The 20,139-nt window shown below is 38.3% G+C and overlaps 1 protein-coding gene across 1 annotated transcript in view; it reads right to left on the reverse strand.

The window, feature by feature from the left end:
- Positions 1-375: 375 nt before the first annotated feature.
- ADAMTS19 (ADAM metallopeptidase with thrombospondin type 1 motif 19) overlaps positions 376-20,139 on the reverse strand; it is a 151,904-nt gene continuing 132,140 nt past the window's right edge. Inside the window, exons 22-23 of the mRNA XM_089512177.1 lie at positions 2,975-3,152; positions 376-1,035 (exon numbers count right to left, since the gene is read on the reverse strand). Coding sequence (XP_089368303.1) covers positions 884-1,035; positions 2,975-3,152 — 330 coding nt within the window. The 3' untranslated portion in view covers positions 376-883. The remainder of the gene's footprint in view (positions 1,036-2,974; positions 3,153-20,139) is intronic.

Genomic DNA, 20,139 nt, shown 5'->3' on the forward strand with positions numbered 1-20,139 from the left:
TGGTGACTAGTAGCCACCTTTGCACATTTGTCCAAAAACCTTTAAAACATGTTCAGTGTGGCAGTGATAATAACCACTTTGGGGGGCAGCAAACAGTTTCCTAAGATGAAACTCATTGAGTGAAAAATGTGCTGCTGTGGTTATGAAAATTGATACTGGGAAGCTGTGGCAACATCCAGATATGTTCTATGTCAAATTTTATATTTATCATGCAAGTACATCTCAGGGGTAAGTTTGGAATGTCCAATAAAGTCCTTAGTAAAATAAGAATTGATTTCCTAATACATTCTGTAATATAACCTGTTCAATGTTGTTAGCTTAACTCACCCCAAAACTTGTTGTAAAGATATCTGAAGTCTGACTTTGAGCACCAAATATATGACTTTGAGCACCAAAAAATCACAATAAAATAAAGTGAATTTTATTTTTGGATACAGAAAAATTAGTCACCTAAACAAAAAATAAATTCAGGGTAGCTTGATGGCTTCTTATCAGGAACAATGCAGGGAACATTTATGGGAGATGAAGTAACATTCATTTTAAGTGATCCCATCTAGCACAACTAACCATGAACAGTATGTTGCTACTTCTTTCTCTTTGGGGCTTGGAAGTGGGAAAAGAATTTACTGTACTGAATATAAACATTTAAAATAGTAATTTAAAAAACTTCTGTTAAATGTATCCAAAATAATTCATATAAAAATTAACCATGGAAACTCTGAGCATAAAATGAAATAAAAAGTCTTGGCAGGCAAAAATAAATTAATTTGATTAAATTATATGTAATCTGATAATATTTGGTCTGAAGAAGCGTGCTTGGGTGTGTGTTTATAAATAATGTGACTGTGAAGAGCTGAGAGCTAACCAGAATGCCTGCCAGGCGTCAACTCTTTTGCTGCATTTTTTGCGCATAAAAGTCCCTGCATGTCTCACAGCAACGTTGATACCATCTCATGTCCTGACAGAGGTTCTTCTCCCGTATCACTCGGCAGTATACAGGCCACTGGTCTCCCAGACATTTGAACGTTAAGGCAGCTGCAACATAATACAAAATCAAAGAGACATTAAAGACCACTTAATGGTCTTAAAAAGCATTTAACATGGTCAGATTCATACCATGGATGTCTCCATTGAGGTACAGCACATAAATTAGCCATCAAATGTGCAATGAAAATGAAACCAAACCCAGGAATGAAATGCTGCTTAAGATGTACCAGAGTCTATTGCAGGAAAGCACAATCTGAATGTGCTAGGGAGCAAACAGTACTGAATGCAATAAAATTTACTACTCACTTATAAGGTATAAGATTTCATGTAACTGATTCATAATAGCGTGAGCCTTATGCAAGAATCTATGAAAGGTGTAGACAAAATGCATTCCTGAGAATAAGAATCCTTATGTTCAAGCGGGATTCAGGAAAGGAAGCAGCACTAAGGACTACATTGCAAACATATGATGGCTAATGGAGCACACCAGGGAATTCCAAAAGAACATCAGCATGTGCTTTTTAGACTATAACAAAGCCTTTGACTGCATAGATTATGAAAAGCTATCAAATGCCCTTAAAGACATGGAAGTGCCAACATGTCTGACAGTCCTGATGAGCAATCTTTACTCAGGACCAGAAGCTATTGTCAGAACAAAACACAGAGAAACAGTATGGTTCCTAATGGGCAAAGCGGTCAGACAAGGCTATATCCTTTCACCCTATCTATTCAACTTGTATGCAGAACATATTACAAGAAAAGCAGGCTTGGACACAGAAGAAGAAGGAGTGAAAATAGGAGGAAGGAATATCAACAATCTAAAATATGCAGATGACACCATAGTACTTGCAGAAAACCTCACAGACCTGGAACATCTACTAAGGAAGAGCAAAGAAGAAAGTGCAAAGGCAGGCTCAGTGTTGAACATAAACAAAAATAATGACCACTGAGGACCTTCACAAGTTCAACCTAGACAATGAAGAAATAAAAACAGTAAAAGAATTCCCACACCTGGGATTAAACATTGATAGAAATGGGGACTGCAGTCAGGAAGAAGATGAAGAATGGGGAGGGTGGTTATGAAAGAACTAGAAAATGCAAAGATATACAACTGAGCACAACGGTTAGAATCATACAAGCCATTGTATTTCCTGTTACCATGTATGGATGTGAGAGCTGGACCGTTAAGAAAGATGACAGAAAGAAAATCAATTCATTTGAGATGTGGTGCTGGAGAAGACTAGTGAGGATCCCATGGACAACCAAAAGGGCAAACAAATGAGTCCTAGAGCAGATCAAGCTAGAAAGCTCCCTGGAAGCCAATATCACAAAACTGAGGCTGTCATACTTCAAACACATCATGGGAAGGTTGGAAAAGGCAATAATGCTGGGAAAGGTGGAGGGAAGTAGGAAAAGAGAAAGGCCTTCTTGCTGTAAAATACCCCACTCGTCATTCACATTGACTAATGAATTGATTCAAAATTGACCTTTTTCAGCGGGTTGCTGATCACATCATAGGAAATTGATTCCAGTCCGCCTCATGTTCACACTTGCGCTGAATCAATTTATTGCAAAAGACGCAGAAAAAAAGAAGCATCAAAAAGACGGATGTTAAATGGGTCTAGCATTGGGGGCCCCCTCACCAAACTGCTTCAGTGATTCAGCTCAAGTGCAAACAAGGGTCATTTAAACCAGTTTATAATGCAGTGGGAATGAGGCCTATGAGGCAAACTTTATTTGTATTCCATGTAACTATCAAAGATCTGGGACACTGCTTGCAGATGAGGTTGCATATGGTGTAGGAAGCTGTGCAAGGTTAGATGGTTCTGAAGTATAAGCCTAACATTTCTTACCCACAGCATGAGCTAAAGTGAAAGAAATTCATTGTGGCTCCATAACTCTGGTCATAGGATAGCTAGAAAACATAGCTGTTACATGAGGAATGGCAAGACATGATTGGAATGACAATTTATTGTGTAATGCTTACCTAATCTAGGAGATGTAATAGTGTTCACATTAATTTTTTCATTGCAGGGTTGCAGGTGGCAGGGTCTGTAGGCTGCAGGCTTTTCAGAAGAGAAACATTCATTACCATGCCTTCCTGTGATCTTGTGCATGCACTGGATTACTCGTGACTGCATACCTTTGCCACAGGTGATAGAACACTGCAAAGAATGTAAGAGAGACACAAAAGTAAATCTTTTTATGCCCTTAAAACCAGATTTCTTTCCAATTGGATATTATGAAATTGGGAAATAAACACTCACTAATTGTTGTTGCTGCTTGTGACAGATTCCCTATTTGAGGTTCTAACCCTTTGGCACCTACCACTCACTCTGTCCTATTACCCTTAAAAAACCCTTTCTGGGTCTGGTACTTGGGCCCCAAGCTGACATTTATAACACATAAACTGATTGTTGAGTTCAGTGTGGCAGTGTGTGTCTGGTCCTCCTTATTAATGGTTAAATCAAAATAACAATGTACAATGTACAGATTCCTTTCCCTATAGCGCCCCCCCCCCCCCACACACACCACATTCCAAAAATGGCTTTGCTCAGGCTGGCCAAGCTCCTATCATCACACAGATGCTGTTGTTAATATAGTGTGATCAATGTACAGAGCACTATACAAAAATCAACTAAAAATACCAATCTCTACCAAAGACACATGTCTAATAAAATCAGAAAGTGATATAAGGACAAAGATGAGTGCACTAATCTCAAATCAAATTATAGCATTCCAAATATGACAGATTATACCATACCACCTACACCATTCTTGATATGTCTGTGATTCTATATCCCTCTCCCTCCCTCTTGAATGAAGTTCTAGATTAATAGCTAAAGAAAGAAAAATTCTTAAAGCTTTCACATACTTTTTGAATGGCCCAGGTATAACCCTCAGTCAAAAACTGATCTGAAGGTTTATGTAAAAATGACTTGTGAAGAACTATACACATGTATGTCTTTGGGAGAAAGCCTGCAAACCCTGGAATGGTTTCCAGAGTGTTGCTATTGGCATTCCTCCATTCAGACAAACATTGCTCCCTCCAATAGCAAATTCAGATGGTGAATGCCAATAAGACTTTAGCCAAAAAAGGGGCCACTGTAAAGCAAGAGGGAATTATCAACGGGCTGAGGGAAATCCTAAGGTTTGCAGGAGTATCTAAAGATCTTCAGTAAAAATCCTGAAGCAGCAATAAAACTACAGTACATCCCAAGAAGAACTGATCATACTTGGAAGTCAAAGTATACCATGTAGAACCTCATATACCTAAGTATTTTAAAATGTTGATCCATTGATAAATGGCACGAATTTAGTGATTTTATGGAAAAAAAACATATGATGCTTTTGAACCATTGCATATGATCAGCTATATTACAATATGTTCACAATAATTTGTATATTACTCCAAAAATAATATAATTCTAGTGCTTTTAAGAAAAAAGTACATAATTTGTCATCTATGCTACTGCACTTTTTAGTGTACTTTTTCAATGATCTAAGAATTTATTCTGGTTTGTGATTAGCATTCATCCCATGGAAACCTTGTAAGTCACAGACCAACAGCCACAGTCACTGACAGTCTCAGTCAGGTTTTGTACGCTCAGGGCCACAACTCCTTTGATTGAATCAATCCATCTGTAATTATTATTATCTGTAATGTGCTCCTCTTCTTTTCCTACTGCCTTCCACTTTGTTAAACATTGTTATTTTCTAATGAGTCATGGTGTCTCACGATCTGTCCTAAGTACAATAGCCTCAGTGTTGCCATTCTAGTGAGAGATCAGACTTGATTTGTTGTAGGATCCATTTATTTATCTTTTTGGTAGCCCATGGTATTCAACACCACATTTCAGCATTCTTCATTGTCCAGCTTTTCCAACCATAGATTAAAATTGAAAATAATATGGCCTGAAAAATCCTGGCTTTAGTATCCAATGATGTATTTTTACACTTGAAGCTATTGCCCAATTCCTTCCAAGTCCTAGATTTCTTCTGATTTTTTTGACTACAGTCTCCATTTTGATTAATGACTGAGCTATGGTATAGAAAATGTTTAATTACATTAGTGTCTTCACCATCCACTTTAGAATTATGTAAATCATCTGTGGTCATTTTTTGTTTTCTTATGTGCTTTTGCACATTCTTCCTTAACTGTCATCAGAAATCATTGCTTTGTTCTGCAAGTAAAATAGCTTTATTAGCACTATGTATGGTTTATTTCGTAGCAACAGCTGGATTAAGATTTTTGATTTTTATAAGAATGCCAAGAACCATTCCTACATTTCTAATTATTACTACCTACACAGAAAGAAAAGACGAAGATTGATAACACCCATCCAGCCTTCATCTTCAGAAAGTGCCACTTCAAGGCTCTCCAGCAGTTTTGAGGCATTGGCTCTCATTAACACCAGCTTTCCCTCTCTGCATCAGGAAATGTTGTGGTCTTCACATCAACAAGCTAGAGTTGAAGATTTATGTGACTAGGGCACTCCTGGATACTAATTTTGTGGCTGCAGATTCCCCAGTCACCCCTAAATCTCCCAAGTCTCCCTAAAGTAAAATAATCTTTTTGGTTAATTTTGGGATGATTTTTACCACCTCAAGCAATTCAAAATAGCACCAACTGTCAGGGATGATGGGAGTTGTTGCACTTCACCTCAGGCTGTAACTCACCACCAAGTTAATGAAGCTGAGCTGACCAGTTTTGGCCAGTGGTTATTGCTTTCTTCCAAACCAGCAGAGTTTCTGAGAATAAGCTGAAGACCCTGACAAACCTCTTCAGGCTTTCTCACTCTTCTTCCTCTGATGTCTTCAACACCATCAGGATTTGCTGACTCTTGTTGTTTTCACTCAAGACACCAAACGACTTTGTAGTCTTAAACAAAAGTACTATTTTATTCTACTATACACTATAAACAGTTACAATTCTTGCTCTCAAAATATGCCCAACTATCCTACCACAATTCTACCAATCAACCACAACAATCCACAACAACCAGCATCACATTAACAAAACTGGCAATTATTATAGCTATTGTTAGGTGCCACCCACTGGGTGTGTACATTCACATGATTGGTTGACTTTGTTCACCCCAGACTCAAGTCCAACCCATGAATATGATCTGATTATCTTGTCCATGAAACAAGTCTCAGGTGTTGCCAATATACATTCCAAAATTTGTCCTTGGCTCCCAAGACTTCCAAATTAGATCACCTTTTACACCTGTGTGATTTCTCTGTCTATACATGCTTAGTCATTCTGCTTCTCACATACATATTTTATTTCTATAACTGCATGTCCCATGTTGCATTTCTTGACACCAACTCCCCCCCCCCCACTTTAGTCACCCATCCACTCCCAGAAACCTCCCAAAAAAGCAACCCCACACAGCATGAAAGCATGCCCAGAACTGATGTTACAATTGTAGCACCTGAATGCAACAGTTCAGCCCTCATTGCCTATTCTTTGGTTAGAGCCTCTCCTTACTCTGTCCTCTACTAACATTTTCTAACATTAGAAAGGAGACAATATGTTTAAAAAAAAAAAAAACCTAAAATAACTATCTCTGATGAACTATGTAGAAGATGAAAATGTAGTAATCTCTGTACTTTTGCAGAACGTTCTCTATATGCTCCACTGCACAACAACTGATGTAATGAATCCAGAAATGACTTCCCTCCAGAGGTCCAAGCAAGCAGTATACATGCAGTGTATATACTGTTGTTGTTACAAAATTATACATGAGTCACATTTTGACACATCTGGCAATTCCAAAAAGTGTGAGAATTAATTCATGTCTAAGTTTGAACTTATATGGGGACATGTACGACATTTCAATATATCTGCTTCTCAGGTATTCTTGTGAAACATTCAGTTATGGTAATGTACCTATGTTCAATTCGACTGAAATGTAATCAATAACATTTTTAATGTAAAACAATTTAAGGACTTTGCTCCAAACATGACTTTACAACAAGCAGATGAAACATGAACCAATTTCAGTAAATTATATTTAGGCACAGAGTTAACCACGGGCAAAGCAGAATCAATTGTGCACATAGCATATTTCATTGTGTACTCCCCTTCTGAAGCATTTCACTTCTGAAGGACTTCAGCAAAATGTCTGTACAAAATACACTGATTTTGATTAAACATAAAATATTATAAATAGCCTGAGTCTTTTTCTGAAAAAGAAGGGCCAGCATTTGCTCAAATTTCTGCAAGTGGAATGTAATCCTTTAAAGTAATGTATTTAAAAAATATCCAACACAGTCAAAATACAACAGTTAAGTCCATCCATTCAGATTCCATATCAGGTAGTATCTTGGCTACATATTAGAGAACTTAACCAGAGTCTTGGGTAGGGTGTTGAAAATTTTGATAACTAAAAAAAGAATGCAATCCTAGGGTTGCTGTAAAATTGTTCAAACACCAAGTCATGTAGAGCATTCTGGATGCTACAAAACTGAATCCTGGATAAAGATATTTGAAAGCCATTAAAAAGAATAAGAGGTGGGTTTGTTTGTTTGTTTTTAAAAAAATCTACATAATTCAAGTCAATGAACTGTAGGAATTATATCAAACAAACAAGACTTCAACTTGGCACCCCAACATTTATCCAAGATTCTCTTTCCTCTACTTGCCAGACCCATATATTTTAAAGCCAATATACAGTCCTTAGACCAACAGCTGAGGAAGGTGCTGTAATGCCATAGCCACTTCCAGCTGGCCTCAGTAAGAAGTAAGTTAAGGAAAAAATTGTCACTGGCAAAGAGCAACATTTAAACTGTGTACCCCAGCCAAGACAATAGGCAATCACTGCCAAGTTTGATAAAAATCTGCAGATGGAAGTACCAATCTGTAACAGTGTTAACAATATACACTTGGACAACTTCTTCCAAGATCAAATGATCAGTTTGGTTGCAGTCCGCAAACCACTTGTTCCAGAATTATTACAGAGAGAACATAAGAGCACAAGAAGTGCCTTGCTGGATCTCACCAAAGGCCTTCTGAAACCAAACCAGAACAGAGTGTTAGAAGACTAGAGGTTACAAGTTTGCAAGAAAGGATCTGACTTAGAAAAAATAGAGAAGATCTGACAAGGTAGTATGCCTCCAGGTCCAAACTAGAAAAAATATAAATACAAGAAAAAAGAAAACTGAGGATTTTAAAATAGATTTTGAGATTTTTTTAATTCTTCTGTTTCCTGCTATATTCAAAGCTAAATAGCTACAAGCAGAATTAAGCTCTACTGCTGTAATCCACTATCAAAGCGTGTGAAAATATGGGAAGGAAAGAATTTCTAGGCACTGGAAAGGATCTCCCACACAGGTTATTTTTTAGGCTCTTAGGATACTAAAGTTGTTGCTGAAATCATTTTTTCCTGAGTTTCAACTCTCATAGGGTGTTTCTGGCAAGATTTATTCAGTGGAGGTTTGCCCTTGCTTTCCTCTTAGGCTGAGAAAGTGTGACTTGACCCATGTCACCTGGGGATTTCCATGGCAGAGTGTGGATTCAGACCCTTGTATCCCACAGTTCTAGTCCAACACTGAAACCAAGATCCCAAATAACAAGATACTTAGTTCAGATTTAATTCAGTTTAGCAATTATGAAGACACAATTATGTTACATTACAATTATAATGAATGTTGAATAATACCATTCCTTTTGTGGTATAATTAGTTTTAGTTATCTTCATTGTTACATAGGTTGTGTGGACTCATTCCTTGTGTATTTGGTACCATGGCCCAATGGCAGTATTCATCTGACATTTCTACAATTAACTAATTACTCAAGTATTATTTAAGAAAACGAAAAATGTTTTCTTTAAAAAACATAAAGGTATAACAATACCTAATTAACAGTGACTTGAATGGTAATAGAGGGACAAAGCAGATGGCCGAGAAAGCATGGTCTGATGTCACTTCGGCTGCAAGCAAATTGAGTCCATGGCGATTGCATGGCCCATTCCGAAAGTGGGCCACTGCAGCTGTACCTAAGCCACATGGCCAGGAACCGGATTATCCTTTTATCCTTTTTGCTTCAGTCTAAAGGACTGGAGAACAACCTCAGCACAGCTTCTGGCCATGTTGGAAATGTGTGTTATATAAACGACACAGCCGGAAGCAACTTCTTTTGGCCCATGTGTTTAGGGCCTAAAGTAATTAGGTTTTTAAAGATCTTTTTCTAAGTTCTGTTTCTGCTCAAAATCTTTTCACAGATTAAAAAAGGCTGAACATCATCCTTTCCACAAATAATCAGGGAGAAACATGGGGAATTTCTCTTTCACATCCTCTGTTTCATTTTTTAAAAAAATCCTTCTGAAGAAGTACATCATAGTTAAAATTAAAAACACACCCATGAACCACATTTCCTTATTTTATACTCTGTAGAGGATCATTTCAAGAAGCACTATGAGCTGTCTAGGTTTCAGAAAAATCAGATAAAATGTTAAAAAATTGGAAGCAGCAGAGGTTTTTCTTCCCCTTTCTCCACTGCTTTTTCAGGCATTTCCAACCCATTTTTGATGATGAGATAAAGAAATGTCAAAAAAACTAAACCTATTCCGTTCGTTTCTAGTAATCTGTTACCAAATATGGATGGCAACATTACAATCTGCTCTCAGTGTTAAGGTTAGCATAGAATCATAGAATCATAGAGTTGGAAGAGACCACAAGGGCCATCCAGTCCAACCCCCTGCCATGCAGGAAATCCAAATCAAAGCAGCCCCAACAGGGCCATCTAGCCTCTGTTTGAAGACCTCCAAGGAGGGAGACTCCACTACACTCCGAGGGAGTGTGTTCCACTGTCGAACAGCCCTTACTGTCAGGAAGTTCCACCTAATGTTGAGGTGGAATCTCTTTTCCTGCAGCTTGCATCCAGCATGATTTTTAAATTCTGGAGCCATCATGCACATCATGAAATGATAGTCTGTCACTGGGACAGCAATGACAGCATCTTCCTTCCAGCTCCTGCTACCTTTCCTGAGTCCTTCAGCATTCATATGATCAATATTTACTTTTACTCAATATTTATTATGACATAATTGGAATTAACAAAGGCATATTGGACTTGCTTACCTGCTGCCAGGTACTTCTTTATAGCTGGCTAGTTTCCTTTTTTAATCAAAAATTTTAAATGGGTTACATGGCATTTAAAAAGTTCAAGCTATAGCACTAGTATAATGAGATGTGAAGATATGAGATATTTGCAGTGAAAATATGAGATCTTTGTGGGACCTGTCTATATAATTAATTTAAGCATCTAATAAATAGGTCTCATGTTCACAGCTGGAAAATTAACCTTCTGATCATACAAAAAAGAAGATGGATTGTCTTTCCATTCTAAAAATGTCTATTTCTCAAGCTCACCAACTTCCCCACATTTGGGCCAAATATTGAATAAAAAACTGTACATGTAAAATGGAAGTAGCCTTCTGATCTCTTCTGTGTCTGAAATTCAGGCGGGATACAGACGGGCAAAAAGGGGTGTATTCATGACGTCATGAAGGTAGAGCCTGCTGGTGACATTGGCAACGTGCAAGCGGACAAGGATGCCAACACCAGCTGATCACCAGCTGGCAGGAGACCACCATTGTTCTTGGGCAGAGCGGGGGAAAAAGTTTTAAAGGGGCTTGGGCACTTTAAATGTGCCCATAGGCTTTCTGCCGCCGCTGCTTAGCGCTGCAGCTGCGCAGCTGCGCATCCGCCAGCCGGCAAAAGAACAAAAAAGCCCCGTTTTTGGCCGCCCGTGAGGAAGCTGCCTCTCTCTTTGCAGCGTCCTCCGAGGCGGCGGTTTGGAAACTCCGGGTCTGAAACGGCCCCAGGTGAGGCGTCTTCACTGCCCCCCATGTGGAAGCCCCATCTCCTGAGCCACGCCCCCGGGGTGGGCGGTCTGGAGGCTCCGTATTCAGCAGAATACACCTCCAAGACGTCTTCCCCTGCCCGTCTGTATCCCGCCTTAGTCAACAATCAGAAGGCCTGGCCTGCTACAGGAACACCAATTGGGCTCCATTGCAGTTGCCCATTCAGTAATATTTTAAATTTGCTTTGTAGTTAAATGGAATGTTTTATACTGTTGTTTCAGCTATGTGTATTTTTAAAGTTTTTATCTTTTAAACTGTTGTGAGGTGTAGGATAGGAGTTAGGAGGGCTTTGAACATTGCTTGAAAAGTAATGATCATATATTTTTAAGAATACTTACATATATAGTTTTCAGGCTTTTTGGGATATAAGTATCTCCCCATACGAACCTGCTAGAGCCCTAAGATATTCTGGGGAAGGCTTTATCTCAGTCCTCCCACCATCACAAGCTCACCTGGTGAGGACACGAGAGAGAGCCTTCTTGGTAGCTGCTCCTGCCCTCTGGAATGCCCTTCCACAAGAAGCAAGGCTGGCCTCCTCCCTGCTTGCCTTTTGTTGGCAAGCAAAAATAACTTTATTCAGGCAGGCTTTAGATTTATAATCATGGGGTAAGTTGAGAGTTTGTTACAAAGGGTGAGTATCATGATTTTAGTGGGGTTTTAATGTCCGTAATTTTATGTTGTTTTTAGATTATATTTTAAATTGTTTTATTGTAATATGTTTTTAGAATTTTTATTTGTGAGCCACCTTGGGTCCCTTTCAGGGAGAAAGGAGGGATGGAAATCAAATAAATAAATAAAATTTAGGGGCCTTCTCTTCTACTGAAGATTTTTTGACCTTAAAGTATTAATTTCATTTCAATACATGTATCATCTTCCAGTTTTCTCTTAGCCTTCATAAATTACAATACACTTATTGTACTAATGTTTACTTTCAGTATCATCTAATGAATTAGCTAACCATTTTGGGGGCAAAATCAGCTTTCAGTTAAACAATTCTTCACACTTACATAAACTTCCATTTGCATTTAAAGGTTAAATATTTCTTGTAGCAACCATATGTTTCTTGTATTTGTTTTACACTCTTCTCCTTCATATGTTTATCCAGAAATCCCCTTGGTTTCAATTAGGCTCCAAAACTAAATCTAATGCTTTTTTTTTCAAGCTGTTTCTTATTCTTTCAAAGTCTATTTAGAATTGTAGATTCTCAAAAATTCCCCACAAGCCCAAAGAGTATGCTTTTAGTGCAAATATATCATTCCTATCTATACTTTGTCATTAAAATTGGCTCTGAAAATTCAGGATATATCCTTTTAGCAGCTGGATGCCTCTTTGAACTTGTTCTGCCATCTGTTTCATTGCCACAAGATGTGATACTTTATCTTGCTTTGATCAGCCTCTTCAGAAACCTCCTTATTGCTGTAGTTAAATCAAGGCCTTGTTATAACTCCAGGTATATGGCTACATACAACGTGCTGATATAGATTACACAAAGTTGTGTTTTTAAAGCATCAGTATCCTATGTTCAAAACTGCTGAATAACTGGGCAAATAAAGAACTGCTCAAGTCTAAACATATGTCTTTTATATGCTCATCCTATTAGGATGCTTATTTTTAACTCTATTCCTGCATGGTAAAACATCTTTCTATCTCTATATTTCCTTTTAAAACTTACAATATTCTGTTCTCTTTTTAAAGTGTTGCTGTTGTGTTGTGTGCCTTTCAGTCATTTCCGACTTATGGAGGCCCTTAGGTGAACTTATCACAGGGGTTTCAAGGCTTAAAGGGTTTGGGGTTTTGTTTTGTTTTGTTTGTTTTTTTGGCAATACTTGTTCAGAGGGGGTTTGCCCTTGCTTCCCTCTAAGGCTGAGAAAGTGTGTCTTGTCCAAGGTCACCCAGTGGGTTTCCATGGCTGATCAGGAATTTGAACCCTGGTCTCCAAGTGTCCTAGTCAAACCACCACACCACACTGGATCCACACTTTCTTAAGTACTTTGATTTAAGAAAATTATGCTATTGCAGCACACAAATTTTATTGCACTGGTTTCTCTTCATAGCATGTTCTACAGTATTTCATATCAAGAACATCAATACATGAGGTGTATCTATGGGATATGTTGCTGTGTGCATTGAAGTCCTTTCTGACGCATAGCAACCCTAAGGTGACCTTACCATGGGTTTTCTTTGCAGAATTTATTCAGAGGGGGTTTGCATCCCTTTCCCAGAGGCTGAGAGAATGCGACTTGCCCAGGGTCAGCCAGTGAGTTCCCCGTGGCTGAACAGGGATTCAAACCCTGTTTTCGATAGTCAAATTCTTAAACAACTATAACACACTAGTTATCTATCTATAAGAGGTGCTCATAAATAAGAGTTTCTAAATGCTCAACTGATATTTTAGGTTACTGTAATATTAGAAATTTTGGGAGTGAAGGAAAGTTTCATTGGATAGCAAAATTCTGATTTGGGTGGACAATGCCTTCCAACTCCCCACACACACACATACACACACACACACACACACACACACACAAACATAGCAGTATTCCTGATAATATTCTCTTCTGGTCCTCACAAGGAACTTGTGCACAACTATTGTACAGTATCAGGCAATAGCCTATGTCATGAACTGGCCCTCTGGATTAGGGGTATGGCTCCATCATAGCATCTTTTCTTCTGTTGCTTCACAATATCCAGCATGTGGAGAAATTACATTTTTGACTGGCTATGCTGACTAAGGGGTTCTGGAAATTGTAGTAAATAAATACCAGAATTTTGGCTAGTTCTGACAACAGGAAAAAAAATATGCTTGAATTTTGTAGCCTAATCTGTGGTCTGAGAAACTGGACTTCCTTCTTGTCAGTTCTGCCCCTCCCCAAGTAAATGAATAAAGCTTATCTGTTGTGCCCCAGGAAGAAAGTTCAACTCAGTGTTGTCTAGGCAACATTGGGATGCTTTTCTCTCTTTCCACACTGCATCCCATCCCGGCCACAGAGAACTAGAAAATAACTAAAAGTCCCTGTATTACTGAGCAATCATCAAGTAAATCCCTGTCTTCTTTTGATACACTGCAACGAACCACAGCACACTACCTTATCTCCTTATCTTCCAGAATTGTTCTGAGATACACTAGACAGCACTAAAAGATGGGAAACATTGCCTTCCCAATACCCTGAGAATATATATAGTTGACAGTTCCTGTCTTTATGCACTGTGACTATGGAATATGGAACAGCCATGGAGTATTTTTGAGAGATGGGGGGTATTTTAAAACCGAACTGAAGTCTAGAAACGGTATGTTTCTTAAGTACTACTACACAGAAAAAAAATGACAAAAGAACTGACAGAAAAAAGTTTTGTTCATCAACTGGATAGAAACTTACATGGCTACTTGGAACACAATGTAATGCATAGCCTATAATAAGGGTGGGTAACTGTGGAAGACTAACGGGATGCATGAAGACCTTGGAGGGCCACACCTGCTCTTGCAATATATTCCTCAAACATCCCCTATGGGACATGAGGGCACTTCCTGACCACCTAGAGGACATTTTAAAATAAAACAAATTTATTTTGAAAAAATTCACAAAATGTCATTTTTACACTTGGGAGTTTCTGAAGGGCCCCAAACATGTGTAAATGCCCTCTACACCACCTAGACATCATTTGGGAGCATTTTTGCAAAAGGGAAAAAAAGTGACCCAGGGAGATCATGAGAGGTTACACTTTACCCACCCCTGGCCTAGATGTTGTTTCACTATAACATGTCTTCTGTTACCTTACCCACCCAGTACTTGCTGTGCTTCCATCTGGGTAGGAGCAGCAATAGTCTTGAAAACAGGGCTGACATGCACTTCAGAAAGGGGGGGGGGGAGTACACAAGCTAATTGGTTCTGGAAATTGTATCAACTAGAGATCTTTCCACTTCCCGTTAGCACAAATGACATGCTTCCACTTCCATTTATAGGCTTAGGTGGGAATTTCAACTCTCACTGTTCTGTTTTCTGTCAAAAGCAAAATACCATCTTCCTTCCTTGAGGGGATTGTGTTAGGAAATGTGTTCCTGCTAGATAAATTGAGACTCACAATGCATAGGCATCGTTCTGGTTTTACCTTGTAGAATATTGCATCCCAACTGCAACAGATACTAATTCAGTTTTCCTGAGGTAACATCCCTCAAGCTTTATTGTAGACATTTTAAGATAATATTATCATATGGTGCACAATATAAATGTTTGTGTCTCTAAGCAAAGTACACCACTACAATACATATTTTTTCTACTGAAAAATATAAAAGTTCACTCAATAGGTCTCTGTAAAAAGAGGGAGTAGTTACATCTCCAAGGACAGATGATTACAAAATAAAAAAAAATCTGAGTTTTACCTGCAAAATAGCAAATTTAGGGCAAAGTTTTGAACTATATAGTGTTCAAATTGCCATGAGCAGTATTCACTAATAAGAGACCGTTCTGTCCAACTGAAAACCAGTCTACACTGATTACACAATCATTTCTACTGAAATTACTGCTTTAAGCATTGAAAGGTCCAGGGTTGAAAAACTAGTGTTACATTGTCAATTAAAAAAAAAAAAGAGAATGACAGACTTGTTTGAGAAATGAAAGGCATAATATATTGGTAAGCTACAAGGGTGCTGGTCAGAAGAGCCCAGAACTTGAAACCTAAGTGCTAGAGTCTACTAAATACAAAGGGTGCTCTAAAATATGCGTAAATATTCAGAACCCATTTGTGGGCTGCACATTTGAAAGACATTTCTCCAAACTGGGTGGGAATTTGCACTGCTGAAATGCACCTCTCACATCTTGCCATGATGGCCAGAGCTGCTTCTGTAATTTAACTAATTATCTCACTGCTGACATATTCCCAGCCCCATCTGCAGACTGCTTCCAGGTCACTTACTTCTGCTGTCCCTCCATCCCCTTTTTCCTACAACTGAAGCAAATGATAGTAAGCTTATCTGGAGTGGAGCCATGTAGAGCAACTGCCGCCACTACCATATATAGTATAAAGATGAAACTTTAAAAACACAAACTAAATGTTTGAGAAATAATAAGATACATCTTCTTGAAACACAGAATTTACCCCATTTTGAACCTGAATTCACTCCCCTTGAGCTGTGTCCATTTGGTAAGCTGTACTCAATAAAAATGGTAGCCAGTATGATCAGAAACCATTTCCCAGAAGGCATTGTGGGTACAATGTGTCTGATTTGAAAATATGCTTGCTGTGATAAAACAATGTATTGTCTTTGTTATCTGCATAAGATACTATAAAGAACAAATTACAGAAATTATTTTCTGATTTTGCCTTCTCACTTATGGAAGCCTTCATTTCATTTAGAAATGATTACTAGAAATCACTATACACTATATACTCCACTATAGATATAGTACTGTGTGGTTGTCTCTGCCTCTTATGACACAACACTTGTTGCTTTCCTCAGACATTTTTAGTTAATGCATATGTTGTATCTTTTATTCTGAAATGCTTTCTTTTACACTGAAATCATACATATTTAAGGAAGATAATGAGTTTTATCCAAATCACACTAAGAAATCTTTGGCCAGAACAAGTTATGCTTTTCTAACATGAACAAGAGAGTCAGTGTGGTGTAATGGTCTGAACGTTGGACTAAGGGTCGGAATCTCCGCTCAGCCATGAAAATCTACTTGGTGAGCTTGGACAAGTCACATGCTCTCAGCCTCAGTGGATGTTAAAGGCAAGCTGCCTCTGGACATATGTTGCCAAGAAAACCACCTTAGGGATTTCATAAGTCAGAGACAACTTTAAAGTATACAGTGACAACAACAGCAATAACTAGATGAACAACGCACATTCATCCGATTACACCACCAGGTCACACACAATTCACTCATTCATCTTCTCCAGAAACAGTGACCTAACTCATTGCTAAAACCAGGTTGTGTTACCAGATTAAAAACTATTAAAATGGTGGCAATGTCATAAGTTTCAATTAGATTCAGTGAGATAATGCCAGTTAGATTTGTGGAATTCTGTTCCCAGAATTTAAAAGGGCTAGTTGTTTTTTTATTAGAAACTAAAGAACTAAACCAAGGCTAGTTACCTTGTCAATACAGCAAATTTCAAATTTCTCTTCTGAGGGTTTGTTATGGAGTTCTGAACACAGAAGCCACCATGTTATGGATCTCTGGGTCCCCCTCCACTCCTGCTGAGCTGGATGGGACCCCTTGAAACCACCCTTTTTATCTAAATAAACCTTGCTGATGGCATCACCAGATGAATTAGCTTCTCTGCCCTTAGCAACATATCAGGACTTTGCTGGGGAATTCCACAGATGTTTTCCTTTGCCAGCTTAGGAAAGAACTAGGCAAGCTAAAGGCACGTGAAAAGGAGTGCAAGAGGCAGAGTACTGTAAAAAAAAAAAAAAAACCACCTTATTCTAACTAATGAGTTCTAGAGCAAAAAGCATATTACTAAATTCTCTCAGCCTCAGGGAAAGGCAATGGCAAATCTCCTTTAAACAAATCTTGCCAAGATAACTCCATGATAAATTCACTTTAGGGTCATTGTAAGTCAGACATGAATTTGAGGCACACAACAACAACAACAACAACAATGTGACTTCAGGTTGCCTTTTGCTTTACAGTGACCCCATGAATCTTATATGAAAATCTTAGGGAAGAAATACTCAGAGGTCATTTGCCATTGCTTTCTTTTGCCCATATATTTATATTCAGAAGCTTTCACTGATAATTTGAATAATGAATGTGGAATCATTCCTATCTTTCCTATTTTTTCCTATAATGGCTCTAGCTTGTGTTAGGTAATTATGCTGCAACAGAATAAGAGTTTTCAGATTCAAAATGTAAGAAATGCATCTTCTTATTCTCATGGCATATCTTTAATGGTGTGTGTGTGTGTGTGTGTGTGCTGGCCACAGAATTTCTGTTGAGGATGGCTAAATAGATACAGTTAAAAAACTGATAAATATTTTACTTTATTTTACAATATTTTCCTTTGCAGGAAAGGTCATTTGGTGACCCTCTTTCTCTTTTATTGCACTTGGGAAACAAGGAAGCAATTTAATCCTCAGCAATCCTCTTGTACTGACAGCTTTGTTTTCAAAGTTCTCCACTCTAATGGCTCTCTCTAGACCACACTTCTTGTTCAGTGACTCCCCAGGTGACTGTCAATTGTCAGGATGCATTTAGGCTCATATATTCAATGTTCTCCTTTGACACTAGCCTTAGGGATCTGGCATGCACAGAAAGTATGGTGCTGTGAAGCTGCTGGAATTGTGAAGAGAATATTACACTTTACAATTCTCTCAAAAGCATGGAAATGCAAGTAAGCTGCTTAAAAAGTCCACCAACTGATAAGCAATTTACTGTTGTCTTCTATGTTCTTAGCGCTTCTAAGTGATTTTCCTAAACTACAAAGCCATGCATACTTCCTATTTCTACTGAAATCAGTTGTATCTGATTCTGAAGAAACTTATTAGGATCTGGATGTAAGACTTGTATATACACACAGAAAACCACATATACAGTCCTTAGCACTACAAAGGAGTATAGAAAGGTAAGTATTGCTATATCTATAAAAAGTACCACCTATTAGGCTAGAAAGAATTTCATATTGCCTTAGCTTTCAACAGCTTCTAGCTGGTGAAATTATGTTCTCCCTGCTATTTATTACCTATAGGGTGTGCACAGGTCTTTGGATAAGAATCAGTAATTTCTTGGGAGTTTCTTTAATAGAATCTCATACCTTTAGGCTCATGGTACGAGTAATCTTCTCCTGACCCTTGGTCTCCAGACCCTTCATTTAAAAGTGTGTTGAATATTGTAATAACAATTCTCCAATGAGATAGCCACCTCTGTTGTCTCTTTTGTTTAGGGGAGGGCCACTTCATGGAATAATGCAAACATTAACAGCATTTTATGAAGTGAGGACTTTGTAACTGTTTGTGTAGAATGGTGCTCTCTGATGTGAAGGGGTCTACTTTCTGAAGGGATCTGGCTTCTGTCATCCACTGAAGAAACAAAGTTTCTGTCAATATCTTTCACTGTATTTCTCTGACACTACGATGACTTTATCCACCTTGACTTTGACATTGGCACAGAGACCAGGCTTCAGCCACAGCTGTTCCCTTGACACTAAAACAGAGATTAGACCCTAAGTAAAGAAGGTCTAAATCTCCACATTGCACTAAGAGGAGGAGGAGGAGGAGGAGGAGGAGGAGGAAAGACATGGACAGGGAAGCTGAATCCAGATTGGTCCAACCACACTCTTCAGGCAAACTCCCACTACCACCTCAGCGTTGACTTCATGCCCAACTGCCAAACCAGTACAACAGTGAACAGTATTGACTATGCTTGACATCAGACAGATACATTAGTGATTCAAGATTCCAGCTCAGACATTGTCCTCACCAGTTCTGATTTTTCAGTATCTGCAACATATACTTGAACGGCTTTCTGATGGTGTATGACTTGTTGCTTTCTTTTCAGATGACAAGCTACTGACTTCTTCATTCCACTGGTGTGGTTGCAGCTCTTTCTCAATGGTTAGGTTTAATCAAACCCGTAGAGGACAGCAGTTTGTGTGATTTGACTGAAGATCGTTCAAAATATCAGATACAGGTAAGCCAGAGTGACATAGTGGTTCGAGTACTGGACTATGACTCTGGACACCATGGTTTGATTCCCCACTCAGGCATGAAACCTACTAGGTGACCTTGGGCAAGTCACATGCTCTCAACCTCAGGAAATAGCAAACTTCATCTGAACAAATCTTGCAAAGAAAACCCCATGATAGGTTCACCTTAGAGTTGTCATAAGTAGGAAATGACTTGAAGGCAACAAACAACAACAAACCTGTTCTTACACTATAGTTGCAATTTAAAAGTGGTATAACTACAACTTTTAAGTTGCCCTTTTATGTTTTATGTTTATTTTTACAAATTAGGGGTTGGGATGTACTCATGATTTTAAAAAAAATACTTCCTTTCTACATGCAATATGAATTGTTGCTGTAACAGGAGAGTGTGGACTAAATCATTTATTAGTCCTACATGAAATAAACCAATTGATATGAGTGGGATTTGAATTAGTTGTGATTAACAAGTTTGGGGTTTTTTTTGGAATAGGTCTATTCTAGATGGAAGTAACATTATAGCCTTTTGGCTGAAGAGCAGATATAAGTAAATAAATAAATAAATTAGATTTATCTCTATAGTGTCAAATAATGATCTTTGTGTGTCCCCCATTTACCCACCTATCCATTT

Source organism: Sceloporus occidentalis, unplaced genomic scaffold (genome assembly GCF_023333645.1).
Source record: "Sceloporus occidentalis isolate IW3139 unplaced genomic scaffold, rSceOcc1.0.p SCAF_1, whole genome shotgun sequence".
NCBI classification, from domain to species: Eukaryota; Metazoa; Chordata; class Lepidosauria; order Squamata; family Phrynosomatidae; genus Sceloporus; species Sceloporus occidentalis.